Here is a 21,288-nt window from a genome sequence, read left to right as displayed (position 1 = left end):
CTGTTCCTAATCTTATTTGTAGCCCGTCTTTAGTATTAATTTAATATTACATACATTTTTCAAATTGCGTCTATGTCTCACACGCATGACGAATCAAGCAGAGATGTTCCACAAAACATTCACAGCTTAAAAGCTCGTTCGTTATTGTTATTATTATTATTATTATTAGTCATCATTCACTTAACACAGTTCACGGCCAGACTGCACGTCTCTAATGTGGTTATCAGCCAAAGCTCTAGGAAATGACTCGTCCATCAGTCTATGTTTTGCTAAACCCCACGTCCACCTCCAAATTTAGGATCAAACTCGCCAATAAACGCTAATGTTGCGCGTGCGTGCGTGCGCGAGTGCAGAGAAAGAGAGAGAGAGAGCGCGCGCGAGGGAGAAAGAGAGAGAGAGAGAGCGCTGCGATCAGTTTCTGTTCATCACTCAAAACCAGCAGCAACACCAGCTCGGACCTTATAAACTCTCCATCCCAAACCCTGGAATATCAAACCGAGAATCCTGAAATCGGACACAATGTGGATTTATCAGGCTCTTCTGTGCGTCTTACTGTCTGTGGATGTGGGTGAGTGACCGCACGTGAAGCCAAAGCGCGTTATTGATTACTAACTGATCGTGTTTTACATCGCGTTGAACGCAATGCAAACTTTGAGAAATATTACATTGATTAATAAGTTCATCGGACTATGTTTTCGCAACTGTGTTTTTAAAAAAATAGGCTCAGTGATGTGCTTGTTTATAAACGCATTCTGTGGGTGACTGTGATTCTGGATATTATTTCTGTGCAATAGTCTCTTTTCTGTGCAAAAACATGACCTCATCAGTGACCTCACAAAAAAAAAAAAAAATGATACAGAAATGACAAAAATATTTAAGAGGTTTCATCCTCTGTCAGAAGGAGATTGATGTCAACATATACTGTAAACTGCAATGCTTTAAAATTGGGTTTAATTAAACTTTATTACTTTTGATTGAAGTTTAATCGCTGCAAAGTGGTTACGACCAGTAGGTTACAGCCAGCTGTAAGTTCATTGCACTTTTCAGCCTCTTTGAATGACTTCACTGATGAGGAAACTTGAGTTGAAACTGTAAACTCTTAGAAATGCTAGACATTATTACAAAGAGGACATTTTAACAGTGAATAGTTGAAACTGTGGCTATCATAGAAAATTAAAGATCGCTGAAAAAGGAGATTGTCTTTTTCTCCACACAAAGTGACTGAGGGCTTCGCTTGAGTTTAAAGCAATTTAATCCTCCCAACTTTTGGGTGGAAAACTAAAAATGCAAATAAACAAACCAAGGGGTTTTTAATATATGTTTAGGAGGCCATAGCATTCAAACTGTCTCCAATCACTCTAATGTATATTTGGTTTGGATTTTACACAAATCCGTTGACCTTTTCTCATGTTTCGTTCTCATAAACCGAAGCCTGAGGATGTTACATGCATCACGTAGTGCAGAGGATATGGGCTGGTGTGGCCTAGTGGTCAAAGATCTGGTAGGCTGTGGGTTCAAATCCCACAAGTCTTAATGTGTTGTGTCTTTTAGCAAGACGCTTTTCTGCGAGAAGGGCAAAGCGTTTCTAAAAAGCGACAACATATACACTGCTTTCAGTCCTGTCCTACTGAAGAAACTGATGCTGAATAACATTGACATGCATCGTTAGATGCGCTACAGCGATGCAACAGACCCTTCCCAGAGTGCACATTTCCCGCAATGGGCAAAAGCACATATGGGGTGAATGGACTCTCTAAAGCGGGCGTTATCGCCGTGCTGTGCAACATCTGGACAGAGCCGTTTCTCCCATATTTCACCATTGCAAATATTCACCGGACCAGATGTGCTGCGTAAACAGAACGAGAAGTTCTTCAAACTTTCACTGAAGCTTTAGGAAAGGAAAGGACATTAGTGAGTCAGACTGAAACCATTAATGCTGATGTTTCTCTGATGCCCGTCCTCATCGCTACCATAAACATCATCCCGTTGTTATTTAAGGAAGAGATTTAGCCAAATCTAATAAGCAGGCTGCGAGATAAAGATGCCCCCGACAGGCCAGAAAGAGGAATTTAAAGGAGTCTAATTGGGGCGCTGAAGGAAAAGATCAATGTTTGAGGAGCAGCTCGATGAAATCCAGATGTGTTCAGATGCGGCCCAAACATTAATAATGTGTTCTCACCAAAACCGCTTCAGCCACAGGAGTTCGGCAGCGCTGCGCGTGTCTGAAGCAAACCGAGTGTTACCTTACAACGCTGATTTTCAACAGTTTACCAAATCACTTGATAATCAGGGCACTGGGCCCAGGACTACTGCGCAGAGCAGATCCAAGTTCATGCCCACGCTGAGTGAGATAACAGCATATCTTCTGTTATCAGATGTGAAGAGGACAAGTGAGCATGCCTGTCAAACATAAAATTACATAAATTAGACAAACAAAAAAGTATCATAAATCAATAGATTTAGCGACAGACTGAATAATTTTTTGTTATTATTCAATGGTAACATTTGTCATTCATTGATTCAGTGATTCCTACAACAACCAATGTTTCCATCCAAACATTCGAATTAAACTCGCCACTTCCCAAAACTGGAACGTCGCATAAAACATGCAAAAAAAGACTGAATATAATATTTTTCATATATGATATAAATTACTTGAGCAGACGAAACGCACTGTTTGGAAACACAGTCGTGTAGCAATTACAAATATTTAACGACTTCTCAGGCTTTTCAGGACGACCATACCAACATATAGGTGTTGTGAACGAGACCGGTCCGCTGCTAGTCATCATTTTTGATGCACATGGAGCCATGTATTCGGTAAATGTGTTTCCGAAGTTTAAGCACATTTTTTCTTATCAAATGAAAAGTTTATCCTACTCAAATATGCGCATACGTTTTTTTAATGCACATTTTCAGAATTTATGCTTTATGAATTTATCTATCCCCCAGAATGAAATCCATGTGATATGGAATTCCTTTCTTTACACTACTCACAAAGGACACCTGAGCATTGTGACAATAAAGCCTGGACCTTAAAGGCCTCAATATACTCATGGCAAAGTTCTTTTTCATTCTTCGCTTAGGGCAAAAAGAAATGTGAAGTACCTTTGAGGTAGTATACTGTAAGCGAACATCCCGATTTTGCATTGAATTTGGCAGCACAGTGTCACTTTGCATTTATCGATGTTTACTAGAACCAGAAGAAGTCAACAGAAACAATTTTCACTTCAAAGTAGGTGGAGCCATGAACAAATCATAGTTTAAAGTTGTTTACCAGCGGACCTTATTTTTCCGGAAAGTTAGATATGGCAAGCTGCTTTAAACTCCCAAAATGAGCTCCAACTAACAAACTTCGTTTTGTTCCTGATTTATGAATACTTTTTCTGCTCAAAGAAAACAAAATGACAACTTTATTCATTAAATCAAAAAAGTCTTTACTACCTTACCGCCTTGAACAGTATATGCAAGGTCAGAAAGCTCAAAAATATCTTAATCTTTGTTCTGAAGATGAATGAAGGTCTTTGGAACAACATGTCAGTGAGAAATTATGGATTCCTTTAAACCCTTACAGTAGTAGTTTGCTGTGGAGTGCATATCACTACTAATTAAACAGAAGTGTGCTTTGAAGGTCTGCAGATGAGTACTTGCGAGCAAGCTTGTGAGAAACCTACGAATGCCAGCCTCCTTGTAGACTTCAGACAGGCATCCGTAAGACTTAAACACACACAAAGAACATGAAACAATGCTGATTTTCCATTTACCAACTGTAAGATCAACATTTAATAGTACAGATCAGAAAATAAAGAAGGTAAGGAAACACTAGAAAGAAGATGTTTCAGTGTGGGATTTACAATGTGAGCTTTGCACATGTATGTTAAGCTGACTTTGGGAATGTCCTCGGACCACCAGAGTGCAGTGAATCATGAGAGTCCTGGCCCCACTCACTGGCCTCTCATTCATTTCTGCAGAAGAGACAGTCATAAAATGGAAACGGAAACCCGATTTTGATAATGTGAAAGGATGCAAACGCTGATGAGTCTAGTTTTGTTTACTCTGCTTGCTTTTAAGTCCCTTTGACATCAAACCCAGCTGGCACGGGGTGTCAATATAACGTCACGTTGACATTGAACATGACGTCAGACAGACATTGCCAATTTAACATTGGATTTTGATTACAAACTATAAACTAAAAGCAACAAATATCAATGTCAGCTCATGTCGGTATTGCACTAACATTGGATGTTAAATTCACACTGTGTGCCGCAATCAAAATGTAACCAAATATCGACATCTCATGCTGGGAAAAATCTTGAAAATAATGTTTCACATTTTATGCTTAAAAATATTAAGCAGCATAACCGTTTTCTATATTGATAATAATAAGATCATCAAATCAGCATCTGTTGCAAATTCAGCTTTGGAATAACATTTTCAAATGTATCAAAATATATTATTTAGCATTCTAAAACTATTGTTGTATTACTATTTTATGTAATAAATGTAGCTTTGATGAGCATATGAGAAATATAACAATTTTACAGACACTGAAATTTTAAATGGCAGTGTGAATGTGGCAAAAATAAATGAAAGTTGCCTATTGAAATGATGTAAAACCAACATTTAAAAACAAATCTTTCACGTCACACAATAAAAAGGGTAAAATCTGTCAAATTTGATCAGTTTTAAGTCACAGAGACACAAATTGGGCACAAATGGCACCATTTCCTGAGAACAACCTTTCTGATAATGTGTGTGACAGCTACCACATGTATGAGATTACGATTGTACATGTACGTGTGTGTTTTAAGTATCTGCATATGTGTTTGTGTTTAATCTCCTTGTCTCTTTTGTTCAGAGTGCAGGAAACAGACATTGCAAAGGTATCAGAAAAGTGAAAACAGCCGGCTGCTTTGCACAGACTGTCCGGAATCTCCTCGAATTAGAAATCTCTCGCTGGATGACTGCGCACGCAAATGCAGCAAGAGCAAGAAGTCCTGCAGGTGACACACACACATGTAATCACGGGATAGTTCACCTAAAAACGACCAATCTGTTATCATTTGCACACCCTGATGTTGTTTCGTTTTTTCTTCCGAGTAAGAGACGCAATATTTTGAGTGTTTTTTTGTCCATACAGTGTTGTTTTAAAGAAAATACATTTTTGAACTACAATTTTTCGATGACCAATTGGTTCAACAAATGAGACCCTCGTCTGATCCCTGACCCAACGGTTGTCTTTAGTTTTGTTGGTTTTCTCTGTTTGCCTCCTTACAGGGCATTCTGCTTTGACCACATAAACAGGAAATGTCACTTGCTTCCCTTCGACCGTTTCTCCGAAGGTGCAAAAAGAGAGCGCAAACCCAATTACGACCTTTACGAAAAGAAAGGTAAATATTTGCAATACTTTTTTTCGAGGCAGTTCACTCACACTTGACTTTTCACTTTTACTTCTTCTAAAGTTTCCTGGAAATGTCTTGTTGGAATACCGAGCAAATGCCAGTAATGTTTGTTTACATCGCCGGTTTTAAAGTGTGAAACTGCTGCTTCATATGTATAAAATCACCTCTGTCGTTGTAAACAACACGGGCTTGAGACATTTGCAAACAAAGTATAAGAAAGCATGACGATAAGTGTTGACGTTAACAAGATGCTGCATGTTTATGTTTCCAGCAAGAGCTGGGGCTGAACAGTTAGATTTATGCAGTAATTGTCAGTGAAACTCTTTTTCGGAGACTTAAATCACATCAGGACGTCAACAAATTCAGTAAACAACATTTATAGTTTCACATTATATGAATATCTTTGTGGCACATGTTTTCCACAGACTATGTGAAGGAGTGCATCATTGGGTCAGGTGTCAACTACAAGGGGAGAAGATCATTCACAAAGACTGGAATTACGTGTCAAGCCTGGAATATGTCCATCCCACATGAACACAAGTAAAAGTTTACTCAAATAATTGAAAATAAATAAACCAGAAAGCTTTTTTTCATTTACAGGCATAAACTACCCCTAAAAATTGATACCTCGCTCAATAGAAAAGCTGCAATATTGTGACGCGTCATAGTTGCCTTGGTTCTACAACAATGCAGCCGGTGCATTCAAATAAAGCACAAACATTTTAAATTAATATAAATAGCTAATCGCTTCTGCTTACACTTAGTGTGAATAGCATCTATCACTGTTTGCGCTTGTAAACAAGATGCTAATTGTTGCCATTTGCACAGTGTGCAAACATTATCTAACAATATTTATACTCGGAGTAAATAGCCTTTAAGTTCCGTTAGCACTTTGTGTAAATAGCATTAACCTTTTTTTAAACTGTGTAAATATCTGCAGGTAATAAACGACGCAATTCATAGTGAATTCTCGCCTCTGTCTCTTAAACCATTCTCTTCTCTGTAATTCATTCTCTCAGTAAACTTCTCATTTGCAGCTTTCATATGGTCTTTGACAGTTAGCAATTTTCGCAATAGTCTTCACTGTTCCCTTAGCCATTAGCTGTTAATCGCCACCAGCGTGCTGTCTGCCAACAATCGCTGATTAGTCTAGACTGCAGATGAGATTGCTTTCAGGCCCGGTCGTTTGAGAGTCATCTTTCTGACAACAGAAGTTAAGTGGGACTGTACGGAGTGATGCCTTGACTGCGTGAACACGAGCCAATCTGGTTAATGTGGTCAATTGTTGCCAGGTCCTTGTTAGCCAAGATGTTATTAGCTCTATGAGTTATACCGCTTACAAGCTGTATAAAGATTTTAGAGGTGAGAGAATGAAAGAAAGATAGAGAAAGAACGAGAGGAGGAGGATTTATGGACTGAAGTCATGTTCTGTCTGCCCTCCAGCTGAGCTCACAAAGCCGCAGACACATTAAAATACGAGCAGCATTCGAGACTAGCGCACAGATGCTAATTCAGACCTTCTCCTCCCTACGGATAACAGAACTTTCCGACTTCGATTCCCTTCGAACCTTTTTCCATGTGATAAGATCTTTTTCCTCTCAGCTTTTCAATCTATCCACCAGCACAGTGTGTCCACCTGCCCCGTCCATTCAGCCAAATTTTGGAGACAGTAGAAAATGATCAGAGAGAAGGTGATGAGAACCAAGTAAATCTGCTCTGAGAAGACAAGAAGAGAAACGCAAGCCCTTTTTCTACCATTGAGGCGTTGGTGCTGGTTTCAGAACCGGTGGCCAGTCAACAGCAACCTGCTTCTCAGAAATGTCTCTTGTAAACATGATGTAAACCTTTCGTACAAACACAATCGAAAGGTTTCCAATAAATAACCGGTTTCCAACCCATATGACCTCCCGGTGTTGCAAATGGGATTAAGGAAAGTTTAAAATTTTCTGTTCAGATTGCATTCAGAGTGCGAGAGAGTCAGTTGGCAGCCAGAGAGAAATAGCTGGCTAACATCTGTTAGCACAACATCATTAGCTGTAGAGATCTCAGGCCTCATGTGGAACCAGCCACAAGATCCAGATGCAGGAACATAGTCCATTCCAGCACAGCACGCCTTTCGTAACCCAGTTTTTTAAGCAATTCATCTGCTCTGCATGGATTTTGTTTAGATCTTATCATGATTTTGTGCCATTCTAACTTATTTTGATGTTTAAGAAGCAACAGGAGTTTTTCAGATCAGTTCAAGGGTTTAAGTTGACTCAGATTTAGATAATCAGATAGCATCTATTAGGGCACAATGTGCTTGGTTTACATGGTTTTTAGCTGGTCCAGGCTGATTTAGGTGATTGACTCAAGTCAACTTGGTATAGCAGGGGTGTCTAAAATCGGTCCTGGAATGCCAGTGTCCCACAGAGTTTAGCTCCAACACCAATTAAACACCTGAATCAGCTGTTCAAGGTCTTGTTAGGCATACTAGAAACTTCCAGACGAGTGTGTAGAGGCAAGTTGAAGCTATGCACGGCGGATTTGAAGATACCTGTGGAAGACCATCCACACTGCTTATTGCATTTAGGATTGTAGAACCTGGTTGACCAGTTGTCCAGTCCTGCTCCTAGAGGACCCCTTTCCTGCTTGGTTTAGCTCCAACCTTCTCCAACATACTTGTTTAGAATTATTTGTAATATATAATACTTTGTTCAATTTTTTTAAGTTAATACGGTGTCCCTCAAGGAGTAGTATTAAACACCCTTGTAGTAGACTAGTAGACCGTTTTTGTCAACCTGTAGTAGAATGTAGACTATTCTGATGTGGCCCTGTGCTAAAAGACCACCAGGGAATGAACATGCTGATCAACCATTTGCAAGTTTTGCTGTTGAACAGCATAACTAAATGAAATCTGAAAAATTAAACCAAAAAACAAATGTGTCCATTCCTGCTCCAGAAACACTGCAACATTCTATTCCAACCTGTTTCAACGTATTTGCCTGGAAGCTTGTAGTAATCTTGAAGACCTAGATTAGCTAATAGAAAATCTGTCATCAGTGGTTCAATCTGAATGTTATAAATTGACGAGAATACATTTTGTATGGAAAGAAACCAAAAATAACAACTTTATTCAACAAATTTGGGACCGTTGCATCACTGTAGCCTCGTTTTGGAGAGTATCGCTGCAAATAGCTTACACTTTGCTGTGTCAGCCGCAACACACAGGTGCTCTTTTTTCATTCAAAGCGTAAATACATGTAGAAGACTTATACCTGTGTTGTGGCTAATGTCCGTGATGATTAATGACAAAAAAGTGATGAATGAAAATTTTCATTTTGCCTCTCTAACTATCTCTATATGTTGATTTTTCAGTTTCAAGCCTGCCAGACACAAAAAGTTTGACCTCCGTCAGAACTTTTGCCGAAACCCAGACAATGATCCAAGTGGACCCTGGTGCTTCACCGAACTCACTGAGACTCGGCACCAGGAATGTGGGCTGCCCCAGTGTTCAGAAGGTTAGAGATGACTTCTGTATAGAAGATATGACTTTGTGTCTGTGCAAATTCTGCATTTGAGAATACAATATGTCAGTGTATTTGTGTTTGTTGTGCTGTCTGCATGACAGTGTGTGCATTTGGTGTTCGTAATACATGTGTGCATGTATGTTTGTAGTGGAGTGTATGAAGTGTAATGGGGAAACATACAGAGGGCCCATGGATCACACAGAGAGTGGGAAAGAGTGCCAGAGATGGGACTCACAGAAACCTCATAAACACACCTACCAGCCTCACAGGTACACATTCTCATGAACACACACACACACGTACCAATTGCCTGATTTTCAACATGCTTCTCTCTATCTGTATTTATAGGCATGTAGGTAAAGGCCTAGATGACAACTACTGCCGCAATCCCAATAATGACGTGCGTCCGTGGTGTTACACAATGGACAAAAATACACCATGGGAGTACTGTAACATAAGTGTGTGTGGTATGTTCACTTTTCTAACTTTCATTTTGTGAAACATTCGCATTTGGGTTTTGGCGGCATTTATGTTTTTGCTTTGAAATTGTGAAGTTGTGTTCCAAATATCTCTCCATTTTATGCCTGATTATACTATATTAGTCGAATATTGTCTTTTAATGTCGTTTAATGTCTTTAATGCACGTGGAAGAAGCCGCTCTCCTATCACAGATACTTGTATGTGTGTGATATTTAGTTTAGCCCAGGGATTGTGTACAGGTGCACTGACTCATAAATCTTGTGATTCAAGTGTTACTCCTGTATTTCATCCGTGGCATGTTTCCAGTGGAAACAATTTTCAAACGCTGTTGCTTGCGATTTCTGACGTTCCCTCTCTCTCTCTCTCTCTCTCTCTCTCTCTCATTTAGACTCAGGTAATGATGTGGAAGTGGAGGCGACCACCTCTTGTTTTCAGGGTCAGGGAGAGGGTTACAGGGGTACAGTCAGCGTGACCCCTGCGGGTGTGACCTGTCAACGCTGGGACGCCCTCTTTCCTCACAACCATTCATACACACCTCACAACTATAAATGCAAGTGAGTCATGCTACACTCATGTTGTTTTTTGATAAAGTGTTCTGGAGATTGCTAGAATTTTATTGGGTAGTTAAAGTATGAAATAGCTCAGATATATATTTAAAATATTAAATATTAAAATGGATATTTTGTATATTTCGGGGTATTTTATTTTACGGTCCAATTCTCGCTATTAAGAAATAATTAATTATGACTTTTGCCTCAATAAACTCCCAATTTGCTGCTTATTATTAGTAAGGTAGTTGATCAGATATATTGAAACCATTTAGATTCAGATTATTTGACTAAATAAAGTAAAATACAACAAAAGATGTAGGAGGCAGGTTTTCTACAATGCTTTTTGCTATATGGTCATTTTCAACAATATACGGTACAGCAATATTTATCTCATTTTATTTCTGTTTTAACACTGTCATACAAGCATTTTATGATGCACACTTAAAAAAACTTAATGACTGAATAAAAAAGCACATTCAAATGAGTGCACACACGAAAAACACTACAAATATGCTGTATTGTAAATATTCAAAATGAAAACGCTCCAGTTGCTAGGTGAGTTTTTCAAATATTCTTACCCCTAGTGATGAGCTGAATTGCGGTTTGTTCCCAAATCCTAAATCGGTCCTAATAATCTGAAAAAGAATACGAAAAAATACTGTCTGTGTTTGTGACGTCCCACTCAGGGATCTCAGGGAGAACTTCTGCAGAAACCCCGATGGCTCTGAAATTCCCTGGTGTTTCACCACAGACCCAAAAGTACGCAAAGCTTTCTGTAGCAACATCCCCAGATGTGATTCAGAGAGCTCTGACAGCACAGGTGAGCCCACACACACTCCTCGCGCACTTACGCACACCGCATGGCTGGGATTCACGAACCATATTTGACCACATAATGAATTGTGTTGTTCCAAAACGCTTAGCTCATCATAATTTACAAGGATTTTAATGATGAAAGACAAAGATGTTTTGCGCACAGGCGCCATCATGGACGTATGGAGACTGCCTGTAAAGATCTGGCACCCAGCTCGAGTGTGGTTTTGTTCTGGGTACCCTCGCATTCCCCTTCGTCTGTGTCACACGAGCAGTCCTGAAAGAAAAAGATTCTTCTGTACAAATTGTGTAATCCGTCCTGTTAGGATAATCTCTTTTTTTTGGTGAATGTTCCAGCTCTGTGTTACAAAAGACACATTTCTCACCAGAGGAGTCCCTTTGAGGTTTCAGGTCAGAGAGACAGGGCAGTGCCTCTCTGGATTCACTCAAACTTCAGTCAGATGTTGGCACGGACAAAAGCTTTTTTCCCTTACATGTTTGCCAACCACCAATTGTAAAGTGGCCCCTGACGTGAAATTGGCCCTCCCCCACTAATAAAATGCTATTTCGAACATGCTTACTTCATGACTGCATGGATACAATCTGCAAATCTACAAATAATCTAAACACGGAGCTTTGAATAAGCGTGGACTTCACTGAAGGTGCACGCATGTGTTTACACGTGTTAACATTGTTTACGTTATCTTTACGTCTGTTTTTATCTGTGCCCTAGAATGTTATGAAGACAACGGTGAGAGTTACCGCGGTAATTTGTCCAAAACAAGATCTGGTATCCCTTGTGGGCTGTGGTCCGACCACACATTCAGGTACACTTTTCCATGAAATCGCTCAAACCATTTAAAGCTGCCATGTGTCTTTTTTTTTTTTTCAAACTCAAAATGCTTACTATTCCAGTGTACAAAGAAAGCCAATGGCTACAATTGTCTAAAATCATAAGTAGGGAACGCGTGATCAAATGTGACTGGTGTCTATTGTGAATATTAAACTAGTTTTAATTTAATTTCATTTGTCATTCTATTACATTAAAACATGAAATTGTCAGTTGTTCTATGCTTTTATTTGATTACCACCACTTTCTTTCTTTTTTAATTTGTAATACATCATAAAATATTAATGAGACATAAATTCTCAAAAATATCAAATGAGCTAGATTGTAAAAATGTAATAAATCATGAAATTGTTACATTATTAAAATGTTTTGAATTGGTCAGACAAGTTTTTTTGATTATTTATTATTGAACCATTAATACAAAATTGTAACATTTTAAAAAATTGGGGAAAACCAAAACAATAGGCCTTAGTATTTTTGAAATTCGATAACACTACAGAAATGACACACTGGAAATTGTTTTGTTTTTCTAAACAATGCATTTAAGATAAATGAAGGTAAATAAACTGTTTAATTATATGATAATATAATTCAATAATAAGTCCTCACTTTATCTGTGAAATAAAAAAACAACAAAGTAGAACGCACTCTTCATTATTCAAAAAATAGTATCAATAAATGTTTGTTTCTTAATGGCAGATTAACACTTTTAATGCAACTCTGTTCTGAAATGTAGGTAATTATACAATGTGTTAAGTGAAAAGACACATTAAAGCTGGAAACTGAGCGAAATGATGATCAGAATTCTAGAATTTTTAATTGTTCTAAATTATCATAAGGTAATCAATTAACAATAGCAACAAAAAAAATGTGTTACCTAAAATCTGTGCATTTATCCATAATCTTAACAGATACTGTGTTGTGAGTATTGTGTCATTCATCTTGCATTGCATGTACACTATTACTATTTCTATGGCACCCGTACAGTGGCCAATAGAGCTCTGACACCTGCAAATTATTTGCAGCATGTTTTTTATTTGCTTGCGATGTGAGCATTTGCAGCGCCTGCTGTCAAACCGATAAAGGTGTTTTCTGGTGCTTTTTCGATTTGCATGGGTTTTCTGAAGTTGCGGCACGTTGAGCTCTCTGGTCACGGTGCACCTGACTATACAGAGCTCTTTAAATCAAGGCTTGGGTGTTCTTCATTTTCCGCCGACCCTGGTGGTAATGACAACGACGTAACGGGACGTCACAACTGTGGATGGCCGAAGTGTACTTTGGGCTTTGGTCGCTCATGATGTCTTAGAAGGCAGTTGTTTACGTGGGCAGTTCACTAGGTTTTGAAATATTTTGCTCTCTCGCGGGTTCCTTTTGACTCTTGGAACCAGTTTTCTTTGTAGAAGTCATTTATTAGCAGCGATGTTGAGTTTGTTTTGAAAGGCGGTTATCAGGCAGTATTACAACATTGAAAGAGAACTAAAGCAGTGATAACAAACAGAAAAGGGAGAGAGATATATTCATCACTGATACACTGAGGACAAAAAAAATACCACGCACTGTTCCACGGGAGACGAATGCCCCATAAAGCAGCTCGCTCAGCATCCTGTAGTCCTTCAGCTCGGGCTAAGCTGTTAACATCACTTAATTTACAGGAATTTTAAAAGCCAAAATGGCACAGACAGATGGACATGTTGCAGGAGTGACCTCTGACCCCAGGAAGTGCTGTCCCCCGCTCTCAAAACACGGGCAGATCAAAGCCAATCAGCTTCTTCAAATGGCGTCCAGCCAGTGAGTCTGCCTCACATGGGGTCGAAAGGTTGTCTCTGAGAAAACTCAACGTTGGCTTGTTCGGCGGTCACCGGGGACGAGAAATTACCTCTCCACTCTATCACTCTTTGCTTCCTATACATTTTTCATTCTGGGATTTGAGCCCCTGCGATCCGTGGACTGTCTGTCTCGCTCTGCGATTTATTTTCTTTGTAAGTCATCTCTGTAGAAGTGGCTTGGCGTGCGCGGTTTCGGCCTGGCCTGTGTGTAGCCTTGAGGACAGGTGGTGTAATACGCAGACCCGCAGCGACTCTTCTGAGTTCATACTTTCCAACTTTTATGGGTGCTGAAGGGATGATATTAATATGATTCCTTCTTTGAACATCTTGTCACACAACGACATACGAGTCAACATTTCCATTCCTCTTGCGCTGGCCGGTTTCTCTGAACTGAGTAGCTGATTTCCTGTTTTTTTTTTGTGTGTGTGTGTGTAGGAGAGACTTGCAGTCGGCGAAGGCCAGCTCGGGCTTAGAGTTGAACTTGTGCAGGAATCCAGACCGAGATAAGCACGGGCCGTGGTGCTATACGTCTAACTCCTCCATTCCTTGGGACTACTGCGGACTGGAGCGATGTGAGTTTCTATCTATCCATCTGTCCATTTATTTCACGGGAACCTTTTCATATACAAGACAAAAAGAAATGATTGATTCAGTCAGCGTGGAAGAACTTGACTGGTCTGCAGAAAAAGCCAAGTCCTAATCCCAGCTGAACACCTCTGGTGTGACTTAAAATGCAGACCTTGAGCCAAAAACTCATCATCAAACACCAATGACTTGTACATATGGGTACAGTAATTTTAGATGCTTCTAAAACTGTTGCAACAGGGATGGAAATGCAATTTTTAAATACTGAACATAAATTTTGTTTCCATCGCTGTTGCCACAGTTTTAGAAGTGTCTTTTTCTGGTCCTAAAAAGAGTGGTGTGCAATATTTTTGTTCATATTGCCTTATACACAGGCATTGTCATGTTACAATAGAACAGTCCAAACTGTTGCTATAAAATTAGAAACACACAAGTCCCTCGATTATCAATATATGCCTAATCATTAAGATTACTGAAGTAGTCAAACCTGTTAAAAGGGGGTGTCCAAATACTTTTATATATCAATATACTAGTATATATAGCACTACATATATAGTTAGTTAAATTAATTCAATATGCAGTACGTTTTCCACTTCCCTAAATTCGACACAACTCTGCTTATGATGACAGACAGGGTCTTGACCTCCACGCCAGGGGTATTTTGTCATCATTTGTAGCTTTCAAAACCTGTTGGATGTCTTGTATTGAGTTTGTGTCAGTGGATATTGTCTCTCTAAATGAGGCGTCACACTGAAATGCCGCGTAGATGCAGTGCTCTTCATCTTTGTGCCCATGCAGATGTGTCATTAAAGCTGGACTACGTTTCCTTCATATTACAATATTTTGTTGCTGGTTTTGAATGCAAACTAACATTTAATGTCTTTGTTATTAAGGTAAATCAGCGTCAACAGATGACCATCAAAAGAGTAAGTTTGAATTATTTATATTCAGCACTCTGGGTCGTAAAACCAGTTGACTAGTGCACATACAATATGTCTTCAAAAATATTATTAACATATTTTTAACTGCATTTTCTTTTACGCCATATGTCTTCTTTAACTTTTGCTCTCAACAGGTGGAGGACCAAAACCATCTTGTTTTATACACAAAACCACGCGGATTGTTGGAGGGATGCAGGTGCAGCGGGCAGAGGATGGAAGCTGGGTGGTCAGCATTCAGAAAGGGTACACACTTCCTGTTTGATCATTGTGAAGTATTATATATAATCTAAGTCAGCGTAAGTAATGCAGATACGAAGATAAAAAGAATACTGTTTTAAACGAATATTAAATATACACAAAAATTTAAACATCTAAATTATCTGATACTATATAACATCAGTGAAATAATGTAAATAGATTATAGACAACTCACAGAATAGTTTAAACATGTCAGTGAACATGACACTGTTAAAGCATTTGGCCTTGGCGGACTATTTCTGCCATGCACGCTGCAGCAGAGCACGTATGGATCTGATCTAGACAGGCGGAGCTGGGGGAGGTGGAGGGTTTCAGAGAAAATCTTATAGCACAAGGACAAGCTTAGAGCTAACTGAACCAGACCATTTAAATGTTGAGCAAGCAATATCATAGACTTCAACATCAGCAGGGGCCATTTGACTTGTGCCATGTAGGAAATTAAGTGATTGCTAGCATATTGCATGTAAACCATATAGAGTTTCACGACTAAATTAGATATTTATGCCTACAAAACTAAGTTCACAGGTTAAATCAGGTAAAAAGCTCTTTTAGGTAACAACCACAGGTTACGACCTACAGTGTACAGTATCGTGATATAATTAAAGAAAAAGAACATTCTCTATTGGAAAAAAATAGTTTGAAAGTTTGGTTGGTACATGCTCAATGTCTTTTAAAAAGGTTAAACACTTATTATTTGGCATTATTATTAATTTTTATCTATCATGTATAGCATGGGGGACAGTAACAACACATAACGACACATTCTGATTGGTTCTCCTCCTGCAGGAACAAACACTGGTGCGGTGGCTCTCTCATCAGAGAGGAATGGGTTCTGACTGATCAGCAGTGCTTCTCCACCTGGTAATCCTTTCATCCATTACTATCCAGCCGCTCTCTCTCGTCAATACAACCACATTTGAGTTTTCCTCATTCTTGGGCGTGCGTGATTCCCGACCTTGTGTTCCCATCTGTCAGTTGATGTTTTCTGTGAGACTTGCGGATCCAGAGTTTCCGGTTTAAGAGAGAGTAGTGACAGATCCGCTCGAGTTGTGACTGATGGCTCTCTACTCTGTCAGTGGTGCATCTGTTTAGACTCTGCGTTCGGCTGCATGATATACGCCTGTGGATCTGCTTCAGTGGCACTTGAGTGAAAACCTGCTGGCTCTGTTTAGTTTGAGGGGGAAAAGGGGGACAGAAGGAGAACCAGAACGAGCCTGTCTGGCTTTTAGATCATCTCTACATTCCCCAGATCCGCTCCCTGGTGGGTTCAGCTATCTTATGCTTCGCATGAAGACACAGGCCGGGCTGGACTCTGAAACTGACCTCTGCGCCTTGATCAGAACTGGAGATGACTTTACCAGGGATGCTCGCCAACTTACATATCTCACGCTTGTAGAAAGTCTCCTCCGCTCTGTCTGCGATCCACATCAGATTATATATATTCAGAAGGCTCAAATGACTTATCACCGTTCTACTGAGATACTTAAGTTGCATACTTGAGTTGTCGTATAACTTCTGTACTTGACATATACGCTTATATATAGTGTTTCTTGCGCGTTCCTCAGCGTTCCTGACCTCTCGGAGTACACCGTGCAGGTTGGGCTTCTTCATCTCAACACGTCCACCGGCACACAGGGTCTCCGGATCGCACATGTGGTCTGCGGGCCCGAGGGATCCAACTTGGCCCTGCTCAAACTCACAACGTAAGTGCGTTTATCCATCTGCCCGTTCATCTTCTCATCCATCCAGCCATCTTTATGGTAACTCATAGTCTTATGCCCAGGCCTGCCCCTCTCTCTGAGCATGTGCGAACTGTGCTGCTTCCTGTCGCAGGATGTGCTGTTGCAGAGGGCACCTACTGCCTCATGTACGGCTGGGGAGACACTAAAGGTACTATTCTATTCTGTTCTGTTCTGTTTAGCAACATTGTGTGTTTACATGTGCACCATTAATGTGATTATTTATAATAATCAGAATGAAGATTTTATTGTAGCAAAATGGTTATACGCCTGTTATTGTGGGTGAATATTTTACTTGTTGCTTAATCCCTAATCATATAAATTCGATCTCATTCTGATTGTCCATGTAAATGTCTGTAACACTTGTTCACTCTTAGTTTATGTAAACTAATGCTGTTAACTAATGTTAACCTTATTGTACAGTCTAACGTAAATAATTACTACACATTTATGCAAAATAGTCTGAAGAGAATGAATAATGTATGAATATTTATGGTCCATTGTTAAATAATTTTTTTACTTAATCCATTCTGTCCATTTCTTTCCTATTGTAGTGTGAGTCTGAGACTGGGGCATGTTCAATACTATTTAAATAGAACTCAAAAAGTTGTATTTTTAGGTTGTCAATGTTACATTAAAAACATTTTACATTACTTTTAAAAGAATCACTATTGCTATATATGTAGTACCGTAACTAAATTAAAATATAAATAAAGAAATAATTAATTCTAGATTTTTAAATGTATAATAGAGAATTCATGTATTTTACATAAAATATAAAATAAAATGTATATTATGATTAATTATGATTAACAATATTATGAGCTGAAATATTTATAGGAATTTGCATTATTAAAAATTCAGTACAAAATATAAAAATAAATACTGAAAACCCCTTCAAAACACAGCTCTAAAATGCATAAAAATCTTGATAATAATCCCAATGATTTATGGCATTTTTGTTCACAAATAAATATTTAATCTGACTCTGTTTTAATCATCATTACAATACACTCTAGTACAAACTAAACATTCTTAGCTCATATTGAACCAAACCCATGTTGAGTTATTTAGACACATAGGACCCAATAAATAAAGATAATTGATTTTGCATTCAAACCTTTCCAGACCATTACATTTCTATTAAAACCGACCCTTTGACCTCTCTGTTAGGCACAGGTCATGAGGGAAGTCTGAAGATGGTGGGACTTCCAATCGTCAGCAACAAGAGGTGTTCCCAAAGCCACAAGGGTATTCTGCCAATAACCGAGACCAAAATCTGCGCTGGAGGCAAGAGAGACCAAGGTGTTTGTGAGGTACGCATCCGGGAGTATCGTTTCAGACGACTGTGTTTGTTTCATGAGAGTGACCTCTGTTCTTATCGATTCACCTCTTATAGAAAGACTACGGTGGCCCATTGGTGTGCCAGGAAGGAGAGAGCAAGGTCATAGTGGGTGTGAGCATCAACGGCCGAGGATGTGCCGTCGCCAGGCGCCCTGCCGTCTTTGTCAACGTGGCCTTCTACTCGGAATGGATCCGCAAAGTCTTCAAATACTATTCAGACTTGGAAATCAGTTACTAGATTATTATATTTTCCACAGATTTGGCAAATAGAACTAATGGTGCGTTGCATTTCTTTAACATCTACAACACGAAGACCAAGGTTGCTGTATGGTTCGAATACAAACAACTTGGAGGCCAGAATTTAGCTTAAATGAAAACCACTGGAATGGAAAGGTTGCAAGGCAAGAATATCTGATGTTTTCGCAAACAAAATGTGAAAATCAGACATCAGACATTATTTTTAAACCAACAAATGGTGGAAATGACAACTTCTGAACTCTCCAGAAGTTTGTTGTGGCTGGTGATTTAGCCCTTATAAATGAAGGACAGATGGATAAATGACGAAAGAAAAGCAATTAGAAGAAACTGTGGTGTCAATCCATATAAACATATTTGTCTCAGACGAGAGCAGATGTTCTAAATGTCATTCCCTGGAGATACTTGAAGATGGCAAAAACCCAACGTTTTCAGACAGGACGGAGCTTTTCTTTTCACTGGGGTGCATTTTTCAGACATTATCACTTGCTCACAGATGAATTTTCTTCATTGTATGTCATTTTGGTGCATCCCAAACACCATTTTCAACATCAACCGCTTGACGAATCGGCAGTCTTCACTGAACGGGATGTTATCACACACTTCCAGAGGGGTTCAGTGACACTCTCGTGTTTCGCACCTTGCCTTACTCCAGTTTGGAGCGTTCTGTGGCCCCTTTGGGGCTGTTTCGTGTACTGCACTCCAAAGAGTGTGCTAATGTCACTCTGTACGTCCGTGGGTCTTATAGATCTGAAATTACAAACATCTGAAGGTCTTTCCTTTCACATGGTGTAATATATCTGTCGAAATTTTATACGCAGTTCGCGAAGTATTTATTTATATCTTTTATAGATCGACCGAAGTCGTGGCGTTTCATCCTCCAGAAGTGTTTATTGTGTTTAATCTGGCGTGTGGATTTGAAACATAACATTTGTAAACAAAACAAATGGACGATATGTCTTTAAAGGAAAATATTGGGTCGTAACAGAGTGTTTTGACTCAAAGACGGCTCCCCGAAGGTTTATAAGCCGCACATGTGGAGGGTCCAAGTTTAGCCAAGAGTGCAAAGACACTTAGTCAAACTGTAGTACTAAATAGAGTAATGCAGTCGACAACAGGCAGGGTAACTGTTTTAACTAATGTTTATTGCGTTTTTAATACGAAAATGTATTTTATTGTAAATATCATGTTTGCTGTGTATATAAGGTGCCTGGTTTTTGACATTTTATCAGTTTTCACACTTGTTTCGTATTGTTAACACCGGTTTTGTTCGCTGCTGCCGTCAATGGTCTTAATATTGAATATCTAGGCTGCTGTTGTTTTGATCACTATTTTTATAGAATGTTTTGTACTTTCAGTTTTTTTTTTTTAATGTAAGTAAATATAACTGCATCTTTTTGTTTTATTTGTAAATAATTAAAACATTTTTTAAAAGTTTGTTTTCTCTGTAATTTGTAATATTGTAATTCCCACTCACCGGTGCTGTTAACTGAAACTATTAAAATTGAATGGGTAATTGAAACAAAACTAATATATATATATATTAAATAACGTTAATATTAGATATTTAACAAAGCTAAAAAGAAACATAACACTTTGACTAAAACTTTTATATTTTACAGATATTAAAAAGAGTTATTCTAAATAATAATAAGTCTACATTTATGCATGTTAATAAATAATAATTGTAATAATATTCATAAATAATGAATAAGTAATATTAATACATTTACATTAATGCATTTTCTCCAAGGAGACTTGAGATGAACGAAAGCAATACCGTAATACTATATATTTAAATAACACCGCTATTAAATGAAAATGCTACTTTCCGTGGCCTAATGGTTTCCAGTTGCTCAGATCTGATGTTTCAACCCACCAAGCTTGTGCGTGTCAATTTGCTTTCAGCAGGTTGTGTTCAGACAAACCATAGCTGTCGAATACAGCCTTCTCTATGGGCGATACAAAAGGACATGTGAGGAAAAAAGGTCACGCAGACCCAAACCAATAGTTTCCTGTTTCCTTCGGGGTGCTTAAATCAGCAGGGGTCAAAGGTCAGAGTTTGAACTGTTGAAAAGCGAAGTGAATTCATAAAGCAGTTATTTGAGTCAAACGGGAGCAGACAGACAGTATGTTGAAGCAATCATGGATGAAAGTCAGGAGAGCTTTCATGAATAAGCTGTTTCAGCTCCAGCTCCGTGATGGATTTTTGCCGCCATGCGAGGTTAAACTAATACACCTGATTCAATTAATCCAGCGGCCGCTGATTATTGTTGAATCAGATGTGTTAGTTCAAGGCTGGAACAAATTATGCTGTTGCGGCATCCCGGAGGACAAGAGTTGAAAACCACTGGAACAGACACGAGACGTCTGATCTTCTATAGGACTCCAATGTACAGTAAAACACTGAGGTTTTGTGTTTAAATCAAGAGAAAACCACATTTCCACTCCAAACTCTCTCTGAGAGTAATCATTTGAAGTCATTTCTCTGCTTCAGTGGTTTGTTAACTGCCCGTATAATGACTCGCTTCAATCTTTTGATAATTTCTGAGCATTCGTGAGTTTTCTGTTGCATGCACATAGGGAATCTCGCGGGTTTATGCGTTTGATCTGCCTAATTTTGAAAACAAACACTTACATCTTTAGATTAATAGCATTTATATTAAAAGTAAGCCTGTGGGTTTGACCTCTGCGTGTTTGTCAGCGTTGTCCAGACTCCCTGCTAGTGCGTGAAG

The 21,288-nt window shown here is 38.9% G+C and overlaps 1 protein-coding gene across 2 annotated transcripts; it reads left to right on the top strand.

The window, feature by feature from the left end:
* Nucleotides 1-369: 369 nt before the first annotated feature.
* On the top strand, nt 370-19,931 carry hgfa (hepatocyte growth factor a). Of its 2 annotated transcripts, XM_043238023.1 has the most exons (18): nt 375-568; nt 4,859-5,003; nt 5,278-5,390; nt 5,828-5,942; nt 8,760-8,902; nt 9,060-9,180; nt 9,260-9,378; nt 9,780-9,945; nt 10,629-10,762; nt 11,489-11,582; nt 13,867-14,003; nt 14,910-14,942; nt 15,092-15,200; nt 16,002-16,076; nt 16,781-16,918; nt 16,999-17,105; nt 18,128-18,270; nt 18,354-19,931. In XM_043238023.1, the coding sequence occupies exons 1-18, from the start codon at nt 520-522 to the stop codon at nt 18,534-18,536; spliced, it is 2,124 nt and encodes a 707-aa protein (XP_043093958.1). In that variant the 5' UTR covers nt 375-519; the 3' UTR covers nt 18,537-19,931. The 2 variants fall into 2 exon arrangements, with proteins under 2 accessions (XP_043093959.1, XP_043093958.1); XM_043238024.1 differs by lacking the exon at nt 18,354-19,931 and having other exon boundaries at nt 370-568; nt 17,049-17,105; nt 18,128-18,264.
* Nucleotides 19,932-21,288: the final 1,357 nt, after the last annotated feature.

This window comes from Puntigrus tetrazona, chromosome 4 (assembly GCF_018831695.1).
Source record: "Puntigrus tetrazona isolate hp1 chromosome 4, ASM1883169v1, whole genome shotgun sequence".
NCBI lineage: Eukaryota > Metazoa > Chordata > Actinopteri > Cypriniformes > Cyprinidae > Puntigrus > Puntigrus tetrazona.
The sequence above is the reverse complement of the archived record's forward strand: the minus strand, read 5'-3'. Positions and strand labels throughout refer to the sequence as shown.